This window comes from Salmo salar, chromosome 01 (assembly GCF_965601325.2).
Source record: "Salmo salar chromosome 01, fSalSal1, whole genome shotgun sequence".
Lineage (NCBI taxonomy): Eukaryota > Metazoa > Chordata > Actinopteri > Salmoniformes > Salmonidae > Salmo > Salmo salar.
In genome coordinates, this window is record NC_138291.1 from 130,972,947 (window position 1) to 130,995,332 (window position 22,386).

General features: G+C 41.7%; 1 protein-coding gene across 2 annotated transcripts in view; it reads left to right on the top strand.

The window, feature by feature from the left end:
* Positions 1 to 1,307: 1,307 nt before the first annotated feature.
* The window catches only part of LOC106560709 (lysosome membrane protein 2), a 63,071-nt gene continuing 41,992 nt past the window's right edge, over positions 1,308 to 22,386 (top strand). Inside the window, exons 1-2 of one of the 2 annotated variants that reach the window (XM_014123870.3) lie at positions 1,308 to 1,818; positions 19,017 to 19,174. In XM_014123870.3, the coding sequence (XP_013979345.1) occupies positions 1,696 to 1,818; positions 19,017 to 19,174 (281 nt within the window). In that variant the 5' untranslated portion in view covers positions 1,308 to 1,695. Of the gene's footprint in view, positions 1,819 to 15,730; positions 15,823 to 19,016; positions 19,175 to 22,386 lie in introns of those variants that run through there. The other variant, XM_014123878.3, reaches the window with a different exon arrangement.

The window sequence follows — 22,386 nt, forward strand, 5'->3', positions numbered from 1 at the left end:
AAAAGGTCTTCTGAAGACCCGGAAGGTCGGGTGTGGCTAAGGCATGATAAATACAGTATCCGTATGTTTATATTTAGTTCTTCACTCTCTAAAAGTTCTGATTCAAAAAACATTTGGGTCATTTCTAGAATATACTCTGTCTGTATCATGAGGTGCGTCATACTGTATGGATAGAGAAAAAAAAGGCTTTGACATTGTATATTTTTATTTTATTTGTAATTGCATCGCTAGTCCATACAAATACAAGTTTACATAGATGCTCATTTGGCATGCTGCAAATGTATAGTGTCTGACATTATTTATCCTAGCCAGTGCCACACCCGACCTTCTGGGTATTCAGAGAACCTTTTTAGATAGCATTGTACTTCAGGGTCAAGACTCTCCTTGGCCTCAATGGCCTGTTACCATCCTATTATTTGTAAATTAGACATTCAGTGCAAAATGAGGGGCAAACTAAACTGAACATTTGTTTGTGGGAGAAAAGGAAATAGCACTCTAAGCTTTAACACGCAATGTTTTACAAACTATGTCTTATTCGTGTAGAGTCAACATGTTTTCCGTCTAAGAGTCCTCTAAAGAGGACTCTGCAACTGACAAATTGTCTTTTAAACATCCTATAACTAAACTAAAACCTTTATATTTGAATATGTTACTATATGAAATGTCTAGAAGTTCTTATATTACTTATTACACTTATTACACATTAGAATTACAACTTCCAGCCCTGAATTTGCCCTTGTAGTTTGATGTCAAATCATTTCAATCCATGCAAATAGTGTGAAACAATTAATTAAATTAAAAAAATAGAAAATTATATTAAATTATCTCCACATGGATAATTGTTTTCAAATTATTTTATCCACAATGGATAATTGTCTTCAAATTATTTTATCCAGCTCTTTTATGCACCATTATGAAGCAAGGATCTGGGTGAATTTTAGGCTGTCTGCCCATAACCTGTGTGAGTAGCAAGTCAGCCAACCCTGGGGTGTACTCACTAGAAAGCAAACAGAAGCAAACGGGCCGAAGCGGGGACCGGCTAACCTGAATTTGTCCAATAACAAACGCTCGTTTTAATTGCAAAGCGTTTTCTACAGTGTGCACTAATGAATACAACACTGTTACTTTTCCTCTCAATCAGGCAGAAACAGTAACCGTATTGACACACGTGTTGAAGGGACAACAGCAGACATTGCGTTGTGACCAATCAACATTCGCTTAGCGCACAAGCGCGACCTTCTCACTAACCTACAAATATCCACTGGCATTATTCATACAGTTTATTACACCGTCACCACCCCGGATTGCAGACGACCTCCTTTTATTGTGAAAGATCTCATTATTAACCAGGCAGCAGATAACTAAACTTAGCATACATCCCTTTTCTTGCAATGACTTAAAACTAAGAAGAGTAAAGAAGTGATTACCATGATATTCGATTAGAATAAACAGATAAAATCGGTAACTAATACAGAATCCAAGTTCTACCACTTTACAAGTTACTGAAAAACGGAAAACTGACCACAAACCACAAAAGCGGACAACAAGGTCAACTTTGACGATGTTTTGTTCTTAATGTATGCACGTGAACTGAAGGAACTTGAAGATAAAAGCGCCCTGGCTCAGTTGCCACATTTCAACGGTATAGTCCTCTTCTTGCTGTGTTAAAACTTTTACGCGCTGTTGTCCTGCATCATGACTCAAAGATCTTGTGCTGTATATGGAATTGGGATTGTCTGCGCTCATCTGCTGTTCATCGGGATTGGCTTGTTTGTGGCTCAAGTATTTCAAACTGTAATACATAACCGGTTAAAAAAGGTAAGTTAAGAAGAATGCAAAAGTTTTTATAAATTTTCATGTTATATTTGCACGTCAAATATTCCACAGGTGCCAAATAAATCAAAATGCAGTGTTACAGCAGTGTTACAATGTCATGAGGCGTGGGAGCAAGTAGCCTAGCGGTTAAGAACTTTGGGCCATTTAACCGAAAGGTCGTTTTTTGACTAGGTTCCTGAGCCAACTAAGTGAAAAATCTGTCAACGTGTCCTTGAGCAAGGCACTTAACCCTAATTGCTCTAGGGTTGCTGTCAATAATGGCTTATCCCTGGCCGTGACCTCACTCTCTGAGGGTGTTTCAGGGGAGTAGGATATTAAAAAAAAACTAATTTCTAATTCACACACATGTACATGTGTAAAATAGGACAAACGTAAGCACCCGCCTAATTACTATGAGACAATCATAAATACAGGTTAGCGACTGCAAATCATCAGGCACCAATCTGTCCGAATAATTTTGCTTGGGGTACCGAGAACAAAATAGCTTAGTGCACCCCTCTGTGAAGTTCAACAAACTGCAGCGGACGTTTTCTCAGAATCAATGCATAGGTCACTGAGTTTTAGGCTGGTCTCATAGACTAGATGTCACATAGTTAATGAAAATCCGGGACTCTCAAATTAGTATGATATGTTACACTTGGTATGGTTACATAAGACAGTCTGTCTGTCTGTCTGTGTCTGTTTGTCTGTCTGTCTACATGTCAGACAGACAGAGGTGGGAGAGAGGAGGGAGAGGGAGAAACAGTGATTAGAGGAGGGGGAGAGAGGTAAGAAGGAGGGTGAGATAATGGAGAGGGGAGGAGAGAGAGAAAAGGCAGGGAGTGAAGGAGGGGGGAGAGGGAGAAGGAGGGAGGGGAGAGAGACTCAAGAGACAGGCAGAGAAGGGAGACAGATGAAAGGAGGGGGAGGGAAAGAAGGGAAAGTGAGGGAGGTGGAGAGAGCGAGAGAGACAGAGAGGGTGAGAAAGGTGGAGGGTGTGAAAGAAGGGGGAGGGAGAGAGAAGATAATGAGGGAGGGAGGGATAAAGAGGAGGTAGAGAGTGAGACAGAGACAGACATGAGATAATATAAACAAGAAAAATGTTAACACTGCGACAGTGATCTTTTTCCATTGACTGCAACGTACTGAGAAAAATATCAGCTACCGTGACATTTAACTTTTTGCAAAACCATGTCAGGATGACGTTTTCCTATTATATCATGTTGGAGTGTAAAATGAGGTGGAAGGATGGTGGAAGGGTAGGCATATACAGTGAGGGAAAAATGTATTTGATCCCCTGCTGATTTTGTACGTTTGCCCACTGACAAAGAAATGATCAGTCTATAATTTTAATGGTAGGTTTATTTGAACAGTGAGAGACAGAATAACAACAAAAAAATCCAGAAAAACGCATGTCAAAAATGTTATAAAATGATTTGCATTTTAATGAGGGAAATAAGTATTTGACCCCTCTGCAAAACATGACTTAGTACTTGGTGGCAAAACCCTTGTTGGCAATCACAGAGGTCAGACGTTTCTTGTAGTTGGCCACCAGGTTTGCACACATCTCAGGAGGGATTTTGTCCCACTCTTCTTTGCAGATCTTCTCCAAGTCATTAAGGTTTCGAGGCTGACGTTTGGCAACTCGAACCTTCAGCTCCCTCCACAGATTTTCTATGGGATTAGGCCACTCCAGGACCTTAATGTGCTTCTTCTTGAGCCACTCCTTTGTTGCCTTGGCCGTGTGTTTTGGGTCATTGTCATGCTGGAATACCGATCCACGACCCATTTTCAATGCCCTGGCTGAGGGAAAGAGGTTCTCACCCAAGATTTGACGGTACATGGCCCCGTCCATCGTCCCTTTGATGCTGTGAAGTTGTCCTGTCCCCTTAGCAGAAAAACACCCCCAAAGCATAATGTTTCCACCTCCATGTTTGACGGTGGGGATGGTGTTCTTGGGGTCATAGGCAGCATTCCTCCTCCTCCAAACACGGCGGGTTGAGTTGATGCCAAAGAGCTCCATTTTGGTCTCATCTGACCACAACACTTTCACCCAGTTGTCCTCTGAATCATTCAGATGTTCATTGGCAATCTTCAGACGGGCATGTATATGTGCTTTCTTGAGCAGGGGAACCTTGCGGGCGCTGCAGGATTCCAGTCCTTCACGGCGTAGTGTGTTACCAATTGTTTTCTTGGTGACTATGGTCCCAGCTGCCTTGAGATCATTGACAAGATCCTCCGGTGTAGTTCTGGGCTGATTCCTCACCGTTCTCATGATCATTGCAACTCCACGAGGTGAGATCTTGCATGGAGCCCCAGGCCAAGGGAGTTTGACAGTTCTTTTGTGTTTCTTCCATTTGCAAATAATCGCACCAACTGTTGTCACCTTCTCACCAAGCTGCTTGGCGATGGTTTTACTCAGTAATGTGTTGTATTGGATTTGCCCCAAACATAACACTTTGTATTTAGGACTAAAAGTTAATTGCTTTGCCAAATGTTTTGAAGTATTACTTTACTGCCTTGTTGCAAACAGGATGCATGTTTTGGAATATTTGTATACCTTCTTTTCACTCTGTAAATTAGGTTAGTATTGAGGAGTAATTACAATGTTGTGTATCCATCCTCAGCTTTCTCCTATCACAGCCATTGCCCATCTAGGGTTCTAGGTCTTGGGAGTCAGCCAATTGGGTGACAGACAAGGCCTCTAAATCTTAGTAGTCATCCAATTGGGTGAGAGACAAGGATTATAGATTTTATGTATCAGCCAATGGGTGACAGACAAGGCCTCTAAATCTTAGGAGTCATCCAATTGGGTGAGCGACAAGGATTATACATTTTAGGTGTCAGCCAATTGGGTAACAGACCAGGGTTATAGATCTTAGGAGTCAGCCAATTGGGTGAGAGACAAGTGTAAAATAAGCCAGATGTGAACTAGTAGTAACAGTTGTGCCACCCTGACATACCATCCCGGGTGCATCTGTCTTTCCAAAAACAAATAATACATAGGAAATGTTGTCAGATAATTAGGCTAGTCTGCTCCCCTGACCTAAATCTACAGTATTACCCCTGTTTACCGTGAGGTATGCAGAGGTTATGCCAGCCAGGCAAACAATGATCCTTTACTCACTATCCTGATGTGAGACTAGGAGTAGGAGACTGAATAGGAGACAAAGCAAGCAACAAACAAAGAAGATAGGCTTTTGAAAAAGTAAAAATGTTTCATAAAATTGCACAGTTATCTTAGCTAGCTGAATTGTTTACCAGTTGCTAAGCAGTTGCTAGGGACTCTCCTGAAAGAAGCTAGCTAGCTAACAAAGAATAACAAAGAATATCTAGTTAACAGAAGAAAAGAGAGACAAAATAAGGACAGAAGAAAAAGGACATCAAAGTGAAACAGTCCTCTAAAGACACAAGAGACAATAGTACAAGAAACAACGCTTCTATTGAGTTTATATTCTATTTCTATAGCTTCTTCAAGGTTTCCAAGATGGCGTAGCAGTCAGACGTCCTTTGTCCTCGTCTTGTCCCGTGTGTATGTATTTTTTGTCTTTTTCTTCGCATACCTTTTTGTATATTTTTTCGAGAAACTCAACTTCTGCAACACGCCTCACCAAATGTGGTGCGGATCTGTTTTTTATTTTATTTAATTTTTGTAAGTATTATTCACCTCGTATCCAAAATCCACAACAGAAGCTAGCCAGAAGTTAGCCAGCTCACTAGCCAACGTTAGTATTCAGCTAACCACGGCTAGCGGTCATCAGCTATCCTTTAGCTCGGAAAGCTATCGCCAGTTTTGTACAACGCGACTCAGACCAGAGCATACTGGACCTATTTTCTCTCCATATCCCCGGATTTCTACCGCAAGCTCTGGACATTTACACCTGGATCTTGCAGCTAACTAGCTGCTATCCGAGTGACTATTTGCTAACGTCGATTCCAGAGCAAACACCAATTATCCCGGAGCTAGCCGGCTGAAGAGTTCCATCAGCCACTCCTGGGCTACAATCACCTATCCAGACCCGTTTTACTGCCGATGCGGAGCCCCACCGGGCCTTCACGACTGGAATTCCGACGTTATCTGCCCAAGGGAGTTATTCAACTGGCCCCTCCATCACGACGTAACCTGAACGCCCATCTGCTAACTGCAGCCCGCTAATCGTTAGCTGTCTTGAGCATATTGGCTGCTATCTGAACAGGTCTATTGAACAATCTTCTTGGGCCACTATAACTATAACTATTTTGACAATTGGATTGGTCCCCTCTACCACACGGAACCCACTAATCTACAGACAGAAACGCACGGGGTGGCTAAAAACAGACCTCCATCTTCTGCTAGCTTGCTACCCATGGTTCGGCTAGCTGTCTGAATCGCCGTGACCCCAACCAACCTCACTACTCACTGGACCCTTATGATCACTCAGCTAAGCATGCCTCTCCTTAATGTCAATATGCCTTGTCCATTGCTGTTCTGGTTTGTGTTTATTGGCTTATTTCACTGTAGAGCCTCTAGCCCTGCTCATTATACCTTATCCAACCCTTCAGTTCCACCACCCACACATGCGATGACATCACCTGGTTTCAATGATGTTACTAGAGACAATATCTCTTTCTTCATCAGTCAATGCCTAGGTTTACCTTGACTGTATTCACATCCTACCATACCTTTGTCTGTACACTATGCCTTGAATCTATTTTATTGCCCCCAGAAACCTGTCCCTTTTACTCTCTGTTCCGGACGTCCTAGAAGTCCAATTCTCATGGCTTTTAGCCGTACACTTATCCTACTCCTCCTCTGTTCCTCTGGCGATGTAGAGGTGAATCCAGGCCATGCAGTGCCTAGCTCCACTCCTATTCCCCAGGCGCTCTCTTTTGATGACTTCTGTAACCGTAAAAGCCTTGGCTTCATGCATGTTAACATTAGAAGCCTCCTCCCTAAATTTGTTTTATTCACTGCTTTAGCACACTCTGCCAACCCGGATGTCTTAGCCGTGTCTGAATCCTGGCTTAGGAAGACCACCAATAACTCTGAAATCTCCATCCCTAACTACAACATTTTCAGACAAGATAGAATGGCCAAAGGGGGTGGTGTTGCAATCTACTGCAGAGATAGCCTGCAGATTTCTGTCCTACTATCAGGTCTGCACCCAAACAATTTGAACTTCTACTTTTAAAAATCCACCTCTCTAAAAACAAGTCTGTTACCGTTGCCGCCTGCTATAGACCACCCTCTGCCCCCAGCTGTGCTCTGGACACCATATGTGAACTGATTGCCTCCCATCTATCTTCAGAGCTCGGTGACCTGAACTGTGACATGCTTAACACCCCGGCCATCCTACAATCTAAGCTTGATGCCCTCAATCTCACGCAAATTATCAATGAACCTACCTGGTACAACTCCAATGCTGTAAACACGGGCACCCTCATAGATATTATCCTAACAAATTTGCCCTCTAAATACACCTCTGCTGTTTTCAACCATGATCTCAGCGATCACTGCCTCATTGCCTGCATCCGTAATGGGTCAGTGGTCAAACGACCTCCACTCATCACTATCAAACGCTCCCTGAAACACTTCAGTGAGCAGGCCTTTCGAATCGACCTGGCCCGGGTATCCTGGAAGGATATCGACCTCATCCCGTCAGTAGAGAATGCCTGGTTATTTTTTTTAACCTCTCTAGGGTAGGTGGCACCAAATCGTCCCACCTACGTAACAGCCAGTGTAATCCCGTGGCGCGGTATTCAAAAACCTCAAAAATGCAAAAACTTCAATTTTTCAAACATATGACTATTTTACACCATTTTAAAGACAAGACTCTCGTTAATCTAACCACACTGTCCGATTTCAAAAAGGCTTTACAACGAAAGCAAAACATTAGATTATGTCAGCAGAGTACCCAGCCAGAAATAATCAGACACCCATTTTTCAAGCTAGCATATAATGTCACATAAACCCAAACCACAGCTAAATGCAGCACTAACCTTTGATGATCTTCATCAGATGACAACCCTAGGACATTATGTTATACAATACATGCATGTTTTGTTCAATCAAGTTCATATTTATATCAAAAACCAGCTTTTTACATTAGCATGTGACTAGCATGTGACTAGCATTCCCACCGAACACTGCCGGTGAATTTACTAAATTACTCACGATAAACGTTCACAAAAAGCATAACAATTATTTTAAGAATTATAGATACAGAACTCCTCTATGCACTCGATATGTCCGATTTTAAAATAGCTTTTCGGTGAAAGCACATTTTGCAATATTCTCAGTAGATAGCCCAGCATCACAGGGCTAGCTATTTAGACACCCAGCAAGTTTAGCACTCACCAAAGTCAGATTTACTATAAGAAAAATGTTATTACCTTTGCTGTCTTCGTCAGAATGCACTCCCAGGAATTCTACTTCAATAACAAATGTTGGTTTGGTTCAAAATAATCCATAGTTATATCCAAACAGCGGTGTTTTGTTCGTGCGTTCAAGACACTATCCGAAAGGGTAAATAAGGGTGACGAGTATGGCGCAATTCGTGACAAAAAATGTCTAAATATTCCATTACCGTACTTCGAAGCATGTCAACCGCTGTTTAAAATCAATTTTTATGCCATTTTTCTCATAAAAAAGCGATAATATTCCGACCGGGAATCTGCGTTTAGGTAAACAGACGAAAGAAAATAAAGCATTCGGTCGACACGGGCACGCGCCTAAGCCCATAGTACTCTGATCGGCCACTTGCCAAAAGCGATAATGTGTTTCAGCCAGAGGCTGCCTCGATATCGTTCAGCTTTTTCCCGGGCTCTGAGAGCCTATGGGAGCCGTAGGAAGTGTCACGTTAGAGCAAAGATCCTCAGTCTTCAATAAAAAGAGCCAAGATGAAACACAACTTGTCAGACAGGCCACTTCCTGCATGGAATCTTCTCAGGTTTTGGCCTGCCATTTGAGTTCTGTTATACTCACAGACACCATTCAAACAGTTTTAGAAACTTTAGGGTGTTTTCTATCCAAAGCCAATAATTATATGCATATTCTAGTTACTGGGCAGGAGTAGTAACCAGATTAAATCGGGTACGTTTTTTATCCGGCCGTGTCAATAATGCCCCCTAGCCCTAACAGGTTAAATGCCTTCCTCACCATCTTAAATAAGCATGCCCCATTCAAGAAATTTAGAACCAGGAACAGATATAGCCCTTGGTTCTCTCCAGACCTGACTGCCCTTAACCAACACAAAAACATCCTGTGGCGTTCTGCATTAGCATCGAACAGCCCCCGTGAAATACAACTTTTTAGGGAAGTTAGAAACCAATATGCCAAGGCTAGCTTTTTCAAGCAGACATTTTTTTCCTGCAACACAAACTCAAAAAAGTTCTGGGACATTGTAAAGTCCATGGAGAATAAGAGCACCTCCAGTCAGCTGATGTTCTGAAAGAGCTGCAAAATCTGGACCCCCACATATCAGCCGGGCTAGACAATCTGGACCCTTTCTTTCTAAAATTATCTGCCGAAATTGTTGCAACCCCTATTACTAGCCTGTTCAACCTCTCTTTCGTGTCGTCTGAGATTCCCAAAGATTGGAAAGCAGCTGCGGTCATCCCCCTCTTCAAAGGGGGGACACACTCTTGACCCAAACTGCTACAGACCTATATCTGTCCTACCCTGCCTTTCTAAGGTCTTCGAAAGCCAAGTTAACAAACAGATCACCGACCATTTCGAATCCCACAGTACCTTCTGCGCAATGCAATCTGGTTTCAGAGCTGGTCATGGGTGCACCTCAGCCACGCTCAAGGTTCTAAACGATATCTTAACCACCATCAATAAGAAACAATACTGTGCAGCCTTATTCATTGACCTGGCCAAGGCTTTCGACTCTGTCAATCACCACATCCTCATCGGCAGACTCAACAGCCTTGGTTTCTCAAATGATTGCCTCGCCTGGTTCACCAACTACTTCTCCGACAGAGTTCAGTGTGTCTAATCTGAGGGCCTGTTGTCCGGGCCTCTGGCAGTCTCTATGGGTGTGCCACAGGGTTCTATTCTTGGGCCAACTCTCTTCTCTGTATATATCAACGATGTCGCTCTTGCTGCTGGTGAGTCTCTGATCCACCTCTACGCAGACGACACCATTCTGTATACTTCTGGCCCTTCTTTGGACACTGTGTTAACAACCCTCCAGACGAGCTTCAATGCCATACAACTCTCCTTCCGTGGCCTCCAACTGCTCTTAAATACAAGTAAAACTAAATTCATGCTCTTCAACTGATCGCTGCTTGCACCTGCCCGCCCATTCAGCATCACTACTCTGCACGGTTCTGACTTAGAATATGTGGACAACTACAAATACCTAGGTGTCTGGTTAGACTGTAAACTCTCCTTCCAGACTCACATAAAACATCTCCAATCCAAAGTTAAATCTAGAATTGGCTTCCTATTTCGCAACAAAGCATCCTTCACTCATGCTGCCAAATCGTACCCTCGTAAAACTGACCATCTTACCAATCCTCGACTTTGGTGATGTCATTTACAAAATAGCCTCCAACACCCTACTCAACAAATTGGATGCAGTCTATCACAGTGCCATCCGTTTTGTCACCAAAGCCCCATATACTACCCACCACTGCGACCTGTACGCTCTCCTTGGCTGGCACTCACTTCATACTCGTCGCCAAACCCACTGGCTCCAGGTCATCTACAAGACCCTGCTAGGTAAAGTCCCCCCTTATCTCTGCTCGCTGGTCACCATAGTTGCACCCACCCGTAGCACGCGTTCCAGCAAGTATATCTCACTTGTCACCCCCAAAGCCAATTTCTCCTTTGGCCGCCTCTCCTTCCAGTTCTCTGCTACCAATGACTGGAACGAACTACAAAAATCTCTGAAACTGGAAACACTTATCTCCCTCACTAGCTTTAAGCTCCAGCTGTCAGAGCAGCTCACAGATCACTGTACCTGTACATAGCCCATCTATAAATAACCCAAACAACTACCTCTTCCCCTCCTGTATTTATTTATTTATTTTGCTCCTTTGCACCCCAGTATTTCTACTTTGCACACTCATCTACTATCAAATCTACCATTCCAGTGTTTTAATTGCTATATTTTATTTACTTCGCCACCATGGCCTATTTATTGCCTTTACCTCCCTTATCTCACCTCATTTGCTCACATTGTATATAGACTTATTTTTCTCCTGTATTATTGACTGTATGTTTGTTTTACTCCATGTGTATCTCTGTGTTGTTATTTACATTTACATTTTAGTAATTTAGCAGACGCTCTTATCCAGAGCGACTTACAGTAGTGAATGCATACATTTCATTTCATACATTTTTTTTTCCTGTGCTGGTTATATGTGTCGAACTGCTTTGCTTTATCTTGGCCAGGTCGCAGTTGTAAATGAGAACTTGTTCTCAACTTGCCTACCTGGTTAAATAAAGGTGAAATAAAGACACACAACACACACACTGTCCTGATGTGATGGACCTGACCAAGAATAGACCACACAAATCTGGACTTTATCTCTGGAGTGAATGTTACAAAATGTGGATGTTGAAACAACAAATGTTTGTTTAGCCTCTAGTGTTTGTTTAATTAGGTTACTCATTAAAGGGGTGTGTCCCAAATGGCACCCTATTCCCTATAACGTACACTACTACCCTATGGGCCCTGGTCAAAAGTAGTACACTATAAAGTGTGCAATTTGGGATGCATACATTGTGCACTGAGTGACTGTGTGGTCCCCTTGTCCAATTTATTGGATATTTAAGACCTAACATGAGGTTGAACTTAAGAAAAACACTAATTTGAATGAGTCAAGTTGTCATTAAAGTGACAAAGCAATTCCTCCTACATAACATGAGATTAATGGGCCCATAAAGTGGAGGAGTACGTTCCCTTTCATGACGTTACAGATGCTGTGTCTTAATTTGATCCAGTTTCTCACAGCAGGAAAATAATCCTGCAGCAAGAGGAAATGTGAATTGTTATGTGGATCATGGACATTTTTTGTAGGGGTTGATATATTTTTTGTTAGGGAAAATCAGGTCAGACATTTTTATGTGGAATTTTAAAAGCCTTTTCAAACATCGAATACAGTACAAGTTTGCAACAACAAGTTTGCAACAACAAGACAATCAAATTAAGATATGGCATCTGTATGTCAATTTACAATAGGCACTGAATAAATAACACCACTTGTTGCTATGGACAGATAGTTGTAAATTAATGAGTAATGCAAACTTTGAATGTGTAAGATATGTGTACGATAGCACAAGACTCTTCTCAGTGGTCAAAACTGTTTGAAAAATTATTACAAGCAGAACTTCTAGCCTAGTAGTTCACAACCAGGTTGTAATCTGGTTGTAATTCCGATTAAATCATTTCAACTTGTTTTGTCTGTTGGGATCTTTAAAGATGATGCTGAGGGATGGCCAGGAAAACATGAAATGCAACAGGTGCACAGACACAAACGCACATACGCACGCGTGCACACAAACTTGTTATTGTCTTGGACCTCTCGGCATAGTGGAGAGACCACTCCTCATATCAACTCATGGCTTGAAAGAGGGTTGTGGGCATATGGAATAATGTGCCATTTGGGACAGAACCGAGCTCATAGCTCAAACCACAGAAACCCTTCTGAACTCAGTAGTAGGCCCTCTTTGTGTGGTAAGCCTCTTACATACAGCATGGTAGGCTGGCTCATTGGGTAACAGTGAGAGCTGTGGCACCCAATTCCCTATATAGTGATTTGCTTTTGACCAGCTCTGGTCAAAAGTACTGCACTGTATAGGGAATGGGGGGCCATTTAAGACGCAGCCCTGAAGTGTTTGACAGCTCCACAGCCCCTATCTGGGTCACTGTAGTAAAGGATCACCATCGGCCAACTAGAGAGGTGATCTTAGCCCAGACCAGAACAATGCCCCCCAACATGTTAGAGATGGCTGTGTACAGAAGGAAATGTATGAATGCATTTGGTCTTAACCCCTAGCTTGTCAACATGAAGAAAGACCTCAACATCAAAGCCTACATGTTACATCTGCACCAGAAAGTGTTATATATTTTTCATAGAATGTTGCGTGAAAAGAACAACCCTGACTGAGGTTGATCATCTTATATGCTGTGTTTATTTACTTTTATTTAACCTTTATTTAACTAGGCAAATCACTCCTATCTAAGATGACAGGCACATTATCCTGAGCAACTCAGCTGGTCGTTTTGACGTTGGAGAGGTTGAGAGGGCATATCTTCGCCCCTCACCCACCCATCATTAACACAGAGAGACTCTCTCTCTCTCTCTCTCTCTCTCTCTCTCTCTCTCTCTCTCTCTCTCTCTCTCTCTCTCTCTCTCTGTGTTTGTGTGTTCAGATCAGAGGTCAGTGCCATGGAGCTCACCAATCACATGATCCACACACACACAAAAATTATAGTGTCTCTCTCAGTCAGCTTGGCTGGTGAAAGGATTTCCATTGGAAAACGTAGACAAAGCGAGGGCCTTTCCCCTCCATCCCTCTACCACTCCTCCCCTCCATCGCCACACACCCAACTCCCCAGGGAGGCATGTTTTTGTTCTCCTGTTTTCTTGCAGCCATGATGTTCAAAGTTAGGAAGGAACTTTCAGTTTCAAAACTTTGGATGTGCTGCTCTAGCAGTTAAAGAGTTATGATTGAGGTAAATAAGTATCCTTTCGTGGGAAGCCACTTAATAGCCACCTTGACTTTTTCAATATTTTGTTACATTAATGCCTTCCTCTAAAATAGATTAAATCGTTTTTTTTCCCATCATCAATCTACACACAATACCCCATAATTACAAAGCAAAAACAACCTTAAATATCACATTTACATACGTTTTCACACCCTTTACTCAGTACTTTGTTGAAGCACCTTTGGCAGCGATTACTGCCTCGAGTCTTATTGGGTATGACGCTACAAGCTTGGCACACCTGTATTTGGGGAGATTATCCCATTCTTCTCTGCAGGTCTCTCCAGAAATGTTCGATCGGGTTAAAGTTTGGGCTCTGGCTGGGCCAGAGGGATTGTGCCAGGTTTCCTCGAGACATGACGCTTGGCATTCAGGCCAAAGAGTTCAATCTTGGTTTCATCAGACCAGAGAATCTTATTTCTCATGGTCTGAGAGTCCTTTACGTGCCCTTTGGCAAACTCCAAGCGGGCTGTCATGTGCCTTTTACCCAATGAGTGGCTTTCGTCTGGCCACTCTACTATAAAGGCCTGATTGGTGGAGTGCTGCAGAGATGGTTGTCTTTCTGGATGGAGGCCACTCTGTTCTTGGGGACCTTCAATGCTGCAGACATTTTTTGGTGCCCTTCCCCAGATCTGTGCATCGACATAATCCTGTCTCAGAGCTCTATGGACAATTCCTTCGACCTCATGGCTTGGTTTTTGATCTGAAATGCACTGTCAACTGTGGAACCTTATATAGACAGGTGTGTGCCTTTCTAAATAGTATAAATAAAATTATGTCCAATTAATTGAATTTACCACATCGGTGGACTCCAATCAAGTTGTAGAAACATCTCAAGGATTATCAATGGAAACAGGATGCACCTGAGCTCAATTTTGAGTCTCCTAGCAAAGGTTCTGAATACTAATGTAAGGTATTTCTGTTTTTTTATCTTGAATAAATGTGCAAAAAAATCGAAAACCTGTTTTTGCTTTGTCATTATGGGGTATTGTGTGTAGATTGATGAAATTAAAAAATATATATATATATATTTTAGAATAAGGCTGTAACATAACAAAAGGTGGAAAAAGGGAAGGGGTATGAATACTTTCTGAATGCACTGTATACCAGCGTAAATCAAATATTGACATGGTTGAGCATAATAGATGTTTACATCAGTGGAGCTGATGTTAAGAAGTTACTTTAGGATTCAGTCCTGAATCCTCATACTTTGTATCAAAGTTTATACTTGTTGAGTGCAAAAGTAGCTTTTAAATAGCTTTGAAATCTGTTGTTTCACTGTATAGTGAAATGAGAACAGTGAGCTATTGAAATGGATCTTGGAATTGCAACCTGATCAAACTGTAACAGTAATATTTGTGTATGTTCATTACAGGAAATCCAAATAAAAATCCATTTAAATTACAGGTTACACTGTAACGCTGCAGATAGCAATACTGGGTGATTTGAAAAGTCATAGTCAATCGATGAATAATATTATAATTAATTTAGAAAATGTTTTTATCTTTAATTTACAATCTGTAGAAGCTATGAGAATAGAAAGGTTCAGTACTTTTGTGAAGCATCACGGCACAGTTGAAAAATATATGGCAAATAGAAATCCAAAATGGATGGTGTTAAGAGATAGATGGGAGGGGTTGGATGGAGCTGAAGGGTGGGACAAATAAAAACAAGATAACCAATGTAAAATATACAGGGTTTGTAAAATGTACAGTTGAAGTCGGAAGTTTACATACATCTTAGCCAAATACATTTAAACTCAGTTTTTCACAATTCCTGACATTTAAATCTAATAAAAAGTCCATGTCTTAGGTCAGTTAGGATCACCACTTTATTTTAAGAATGTGAAATGTCAGAATAATAGTAGAGAGAATAATTTATTTCAGCTTTTATTTCTTTCATCACATTCCCAGTGGGTCAGAAGTTTACATTACAGGTCGACCGATTAATCGGCATGGCCGATTAATTAGGGCCGATTTCAAGTTTTCATAACAATCTGTAATCTGTATTTTTGGACACCGATTGTGGCCGATTTTTATTTATTTTGTATTTTTTTACACCTTTATTTAACTAGGCAAGTCAGTTAAGAACACATTCTCATTTTCAATGATGTCCTAGGAACGGTGGGTTAACTGCCTTGTTCAGGGGCAGAATGACAGATTTTTACCTTGTCAGCTCGGGGATTTGTTTTTGCAACCTTCCGGTTACTAGTCCAACACTCTAACCACCTGCCTTACATTGCACTCCATGAGGTGCCTGCGTGGCAGGCTGACTACCTGTTACGCGAGGGCAGCAAGAAGCCAAGGTATGTTGCTAGGTAGCATTAAACTTATCTTATAAAAAACAATCAATCTTAACATAATCACTAGATAACTACACATGGTTGATGATATTACTAGTTTATCTAGCGTGTCCTGCGTTGCATATAATCAATGCGGTGCCTGTGAATTTCTCATCTAATCACAGCCTACTTCGCCAAACGGGTGGTGATTTAACAAGCGCATTCGCAAAAAAAGCACTGCCGTTGCACCAATGTGTAACTAACCATAAACATCAATGCCTTTCTTTAAAATCAATACACAAGTATATATTTTTAAACCTGCATATTTAGTTAATATTGCCTGCTAACATACATTTCTTATAACTAGGGAAATTGTGTCACTTCTCTTGTGTTCCGTGCAAGCAGTCAGGGTATTTACAGCAGTTTGGGCTGCCTGGCTCGTTGCGAACTGTGTGAAGTCCATTTATTCCTAATAAAGACCGTAATTAATTTGTCAGAATTGTACATAATTATGACATAACATTGAAGGTTGTACAATGTAACAGCAATATTTAGACTTAAGGATGCCATCCGTTAGATAAAATACGGAACGGTTCCGTATTTCACTGAAAGAATAAACGTTTTGTTTTCGAAATGATAGTTTACGGATTCTACCATATTAATGACCAAAGGCTCGTATTTCTGTGTGTTATTATGTTATAATTAAGTCTATGATTTGATAGAGCAGTCTGACTGAGCGATGGTAGGCAGCAGCAGGCTCGTAAGCATTCACTCAAACAGCACTTTCCTGCATTTGCCAGCAGCTCTTCGCTGTGCTTCAAGCATTGAGCAGTTTATGACTTCAAGCCTATCAACTCCCAAGATTAGGTTGGTGTAACCGATGTCAAATGGCTAGCTAGTTAGCGGGGTGCGCGCTAATAGCGTTTCAAACGTCACTCGCTCTGAGACCTGCAGTAGTTGTTCCCCTTGCTCTGCAAGAGCCGTGGCTTTTGTGGAGCGATGGGTAACGATGCTTCGAGGGTGGCTGTTGTCGATGTGTTCCTGGTTCGAGCCCAGGTAGGAGTGAGGAGAGGGACGGAAGCTATACTGTTACACTGGCAATACTAAAGTGCTTATAAGAACATCCAATAGTCAAAGGTATATGAAATACAAATGGTATAAAGAGAAATAGTCCTATAATAACTAAAACCTAAAACGTCTTACCTGGGAATATTGAAGACTCATGTTAAAAGGAACCACTAGCTTTCATATGTTCTCATGTTCTGAGCAAGGAACTTAAACGTTAGCTTTTTTACATGGCACATACTGCACTTTTACTTTCTTCGCCAACACTTTGTTTTTGCATTATTTAAACCAAATTGAACATGTTTCATTATTTATCTGAGGCTAAATAGATTTTTTTTTAATGTATTATATTAAGTTAAAATAAAAGTGTTTATTCAGTATTGTAGTAATTGTCATTATTACATTATTACATTATTATATTATATTATTATATTATATTATATATATATATATATAAATCAGCCGATTAATCGGAATCGGCTTTTTTGGTCATCCAATAATCGGTATCGGTATTGGCGTTGAAAAATCATAATATGTCGACCTCTAGTTTACATACACTCAATTAGTATTTGGTAGCATTGCCTTTAAATTGTTTAACTTGCGTCAAACGTTTCGGGTAGCCTTCCACAAGCTTCCCACAATAAGTTGGGTGAATTTTGGCCCATTTCTCCTGACAGAGCTGGTGTAACGGAGTCAGGGTTGTAGGCCTCCTTGCTCACACACCCTTTTCAGTTCTGCCCACAAATATTCTATAGGATTGAGGTCAGAGTTTTGTGATGGCCACTCAAATACCTTGACTTTGTTGTCCTTAACCATTTTGCCACAACTTTGGAAGTATGCTTGGGGTCATTGTCCATTTGAAAGACCCATTTGCGACCAAGCTTTAACTTCCGGACTGATGTCCTGAGATGTTGCTTCAATATATCCACAGAATTTTCCAACCTCATGATGCCATCTATTTTATGAAGTGCACCAGTCCTTCCTGCAGCAAAGCACCCCCACAACATGATGCCGTGCTTCACTGTTGGGATGGTGTTCTTTGGCTTGCAAGCCTCCCCCTTTTTCTCCAAACATAACAATGGTCATTATGGCCAAACAGTTCTATTTTTGTTTCATCAGACCAGAAGACATTTCTCCAAAAAGTGTGATCTTTGTCCCCATGTGCAGCTGCAAACCGTAGTCTGGCTTTTTTATGACGGTTTTGGAGCAGTGGCTTCTTCCTTGCTGAGGAAGGCTTGCAAGGACTAGTTTTACTGTGGATTTAGATACTTTTGTACCTGTTTCCTCCAGCATCTTCACAAGGTCCTTTGCTGTTGTTCTGGGATTGATTTGCACTTTTCGCACCAAAGTACGTTCATCTCTAGGAGACAGAACGCGTCTCCTTCCTGAGTGGTATGACGGCTGCATAGTCCCAGGGTGTTTATATTTGCGTACTATTGTTTGTACAGATGAACGTGGTACCTTCAGCCGTTTGGAAATTGCTCCCTGACTCCCGTACAGCCATTTACGCATACCTGACACTCCCAAGGATGAACCAGACTTGTGGAGAACTACAATTTTTTTTATGAGGTCTTGGCTGATTTCTTTTGATTTTCCCATGATGTCAAGCAAAGAGGCACTGAGTTTGAAGGTAGGCCTTGAAATACATCCATAGGTACACCTCTAATTGACTCGAATGATGTCAATTAGCCTATCAGAAGCTTCTAAAGCCATGACATCATTTTCTGGAATTTTCCAAGCTGTTTAAAAGCACAGGGAACTTAGTGGATGTAAACTTCTGACCCACTGGAATTGTGATACAGTAAATTATAAATGAAATAATCTGTCTGTAAACAATTGTTGGAAAAATTCCTTGTGTCATGCACAAAGTAGATGTCCTAACCGACTTGCCAAAACTATAGTTTGTTAATAAGACATTTGTGGTGTGGTTGAAAAACGAGTTTTAATTACTCTAACTTAAGTGTATGTAAACTTCCGACTTCAACTGCACCATGTTCTCACCGGCCTAAACACCAAAGAGCAGGCAACACAAAAGTTGAAGTGGACAAAACAGACCACATTGTTCAGCATTCTTCATATTCAATTTGACAACTGATGTAAAATGGGCTTTATAAAATACATTTATTGATTGGTTCTATGTTTGTGTCTTTCAGGAGATAACTCTGACAGAGGGTAGCCGTGCGTTTGAGACATGGAAGAACCCTCCTCCTCCCATCTTCATGCAGTACTTCTTTTTTAACGTCACCAACCCAGACGAGTTCCTGGCTGGAGCCAAGCCTTTCGTCTCTCAGGTTGGCCCTTACACATACAGGTAGGATTTGTGATGAATTGATGTAGTGTTTATAAAGACTTTTTGAATGATGTCTGAAGCTAAGTTCTAGTTTATCGCTCAGGTTGGCTCATACACCTACAGCTATATGTAGGCAAAGCACCAGCTATACTGATATTTTAAATCACCCTTTATGTAGTATGACATGGCTTATAACTGATATGTGAAGCATTTATTTAGTGCTTATAAAGCCTTTATGAAGCCATTATGAAGCCTTTATAAGTTTAAAGTTTGACCAAACTAGAGACGTTTTTTAAGGGGAACGTATCTGCCCACCAAAAAAGCTATGCCCTGCTCCTTCCCTGACTTTTCCTAAATGTTTGTATTTTACACTGCTCATATCCGTGCTGTCCATGCATTCAGCACATGACCACTCGCAGGGCATCATTTATGTGGCTACTATAAGCAAAAACTAGTAACATACTAAACAAAAAACTGAAATATTATCTTCTATCGTCAATGGATGAATGTGTGCCAGAAACCAGATAGAAACTGATAATGGTGCACAGGACTTCAGTTAAGTTTTGGTCCGCCAATGTCGAAACCAAGTACTTGCTCAATTGCTTTGCATATCTGGGGGAAAAAAATCAACCAGGCCAGCGGTGAGTGACTGTCTGAGACTGTGGTTTTGAGACTCGTGGAAGCAGAAATGTGACCATTGGCAGCTTTTCACTTTTATTTCCCAGGCAGACAAGTTGATTCCAAATAAGACTAGCCTGCTCGAAACAGTGAACAAACAAAGGTGGGAGCTACCCCCCCCCCCCCCTCTGCGCAAAACAACTTAGCAGTGGAGCTGTACTCCACATCAGTGATGGAGAGTGATAAAGCAACACTCACGGTGTACAGATGTAAAATAAATAAGTGTTTGCATCCTCAGCACCATGCATCCCACTGGATCTGGCATGTGAGCTTTGTTAGAACCACATGACCACCAAGAAAGAAGCTACAGCCGCCAAGCAGGCCGCAGGTCCTGCTCTCCCTCTTCCCCAAGCACCACAGCTCCAAGCAGGCAGCAGGTCCCACTCTCCCTCTTCCCCAAGCACCACAGCTCCCACTCGGGAAAAATAAGACACAATGTCAAGTCAACAGGTGCGATTGATTCATGAGTAAAGGTACGGGTATAAGGGCACAATACAGTGTCTGATACAGTGTTTGGGCTGGACTCTACCTTTCTTAAAAACTACAAAGAGTCACTCATTGGCCCCATTACTAAGGTCACCAACACATCTATTGGTCTGGGGGTGTTTCCAAGGGTATGGAAGTCGGCCATAATAACGGCCATCTTTAAATCGGACGACCCTGCTGATGTGAGTAACTACAGGCCTATTAGTATACTATATGTGGTGTCGAAGGTTGTTGAAAAGTGTGTAGCAGGACAACTGATTGCCCACCTCAACAACAGCCCCTTCACATTACACTCCATGCAGTTTGGCTTCAGAGCAAAACACTCCACAGAAACGGCCAACTGCTTTCGTCTGGAAAATGTGAAGTCCAAGATGGACAAAGGGGGCGTTGTTGGGGCTGTGTTTCTGGACCTAAGGAAGGCTTTTGATACTGTAAACCATGATATTCTCATCACAAAATTGTCCAAGTTCAACTTTTCCCCCGATGCCTTGAGATGGATGAAATCGTACCTTGAAGGCAGAACTCAGTGTGTCAGAGTGAGCAATGAGCTGTCGCCCACTCTTAGCTATGATGTGGGCGTGCCCCAAGGATCAGTACTGGGGCCCCTCCCGTTCAGCCTGTACATTAACCTGTTAGGGCTAGGGGGCAGTATTGACACGGCTGGATAAAAAACATACCCGATTTAATCTGGTTACCACTCCTACCCAGTAACTAGAATATGCATATACTTATTACATATGGATAGAAAACACCCTAAAGTTTCTAAAACTGTTTGAATGGTGTCTGTGAGTATAACAGAACTCAAATGGCAGGTCAAAACCTGAGAGATTCCTTTACAGGAAGTGGCCTGTCTGACCATTTCTTGAACTTCTTTTCCATCTCTATCTTTTACTAAGGATCTCTGCTCTAACGTGACACTTCCCACGTCGTCCATAGGCGCTCAGAGCCCGGGAAAAAACAGAATGTCGTCATTCCAGCCCCAGGCTGAAACACATTATCGCCTTTCTCAAGTGGCCGATCAAGGGACTCTGGGCTTATGCGCGTGACCCGACCGCCCCCGCCTTTGTGATTTTTTCCTCTGTTTGCCGAAAAGGAGATTCCCTGTCGGAATATTATCGCTTTTCTACGAGAAAAATGGCGTAAAAATTGATTTTAAACAGCGGTTGACATGCTTCGAAGTACGGTAATGGAATATTTAGAATTTTATTGTCACGAATTGCGCCATGCGCGCGACACTTCTTTACCATTTCGGATAGTGTCTGGAACGCACGAACAAAACGCCGCTATTCGGATATAACGATGGATTATTTTGGACCAAACCAACATTTGTTATTGAAGTAGCAGTCCTGGGTGTGCATTCTGACGAAGACAACAAAAGGTAATCAAACTTTTATAATAGTAAATATGATTATGGTGAGTGCTAAACTTGCCGGGTGTCTAAATAGCGAGCCCGTGATGCCTGGGCTATGTACTTAGAATATTGCAAAATGTGCTTTCACCAAAAAGCTATTTTAAAATCGGACATATCGAGTGCATAGAGGAGGTCTGTATCTATAATTCTTAAAATAATTGTTATGCTTTTCGGTGAAAGCACATTTTGCAATATTCTGAGTAGATAGCTCGCCATCACAGGCTAGCTATTTTGACACCCACCAAGTTTGACCCTCACCAAACTCAGATTTACTATAAGAAAAATTCGATTACCTTTGCTGTTCTTCGTCAGAATGCACTCCCAGGACTTCTACTTCAATAACAAATGTTGATTTGGTTCAAAATAATCCATAGTTATATCCAAATAGTGGCGGTTTGTTCATGCGTTCAAGACACTATCCAAGGGTGACGAAGGGTTACGCGCCCGACGCGTTTCGTGACAAAAAAATTCTAAATATTCCATTACCGTACTTCGAAGCATGTCAACCGCTGTTTAAAATCAATTTTTATGCTATTTTTCTCGTAAAAAAGCAATAATATTCCGACCGGGAGTTGTTGTTTTCGTTCAAAGACGAAAGAATAAAAACATGGTGTCGCCTCGTGCACACGCCTCCAGTCTCTGTTCTCTGATCGACCAC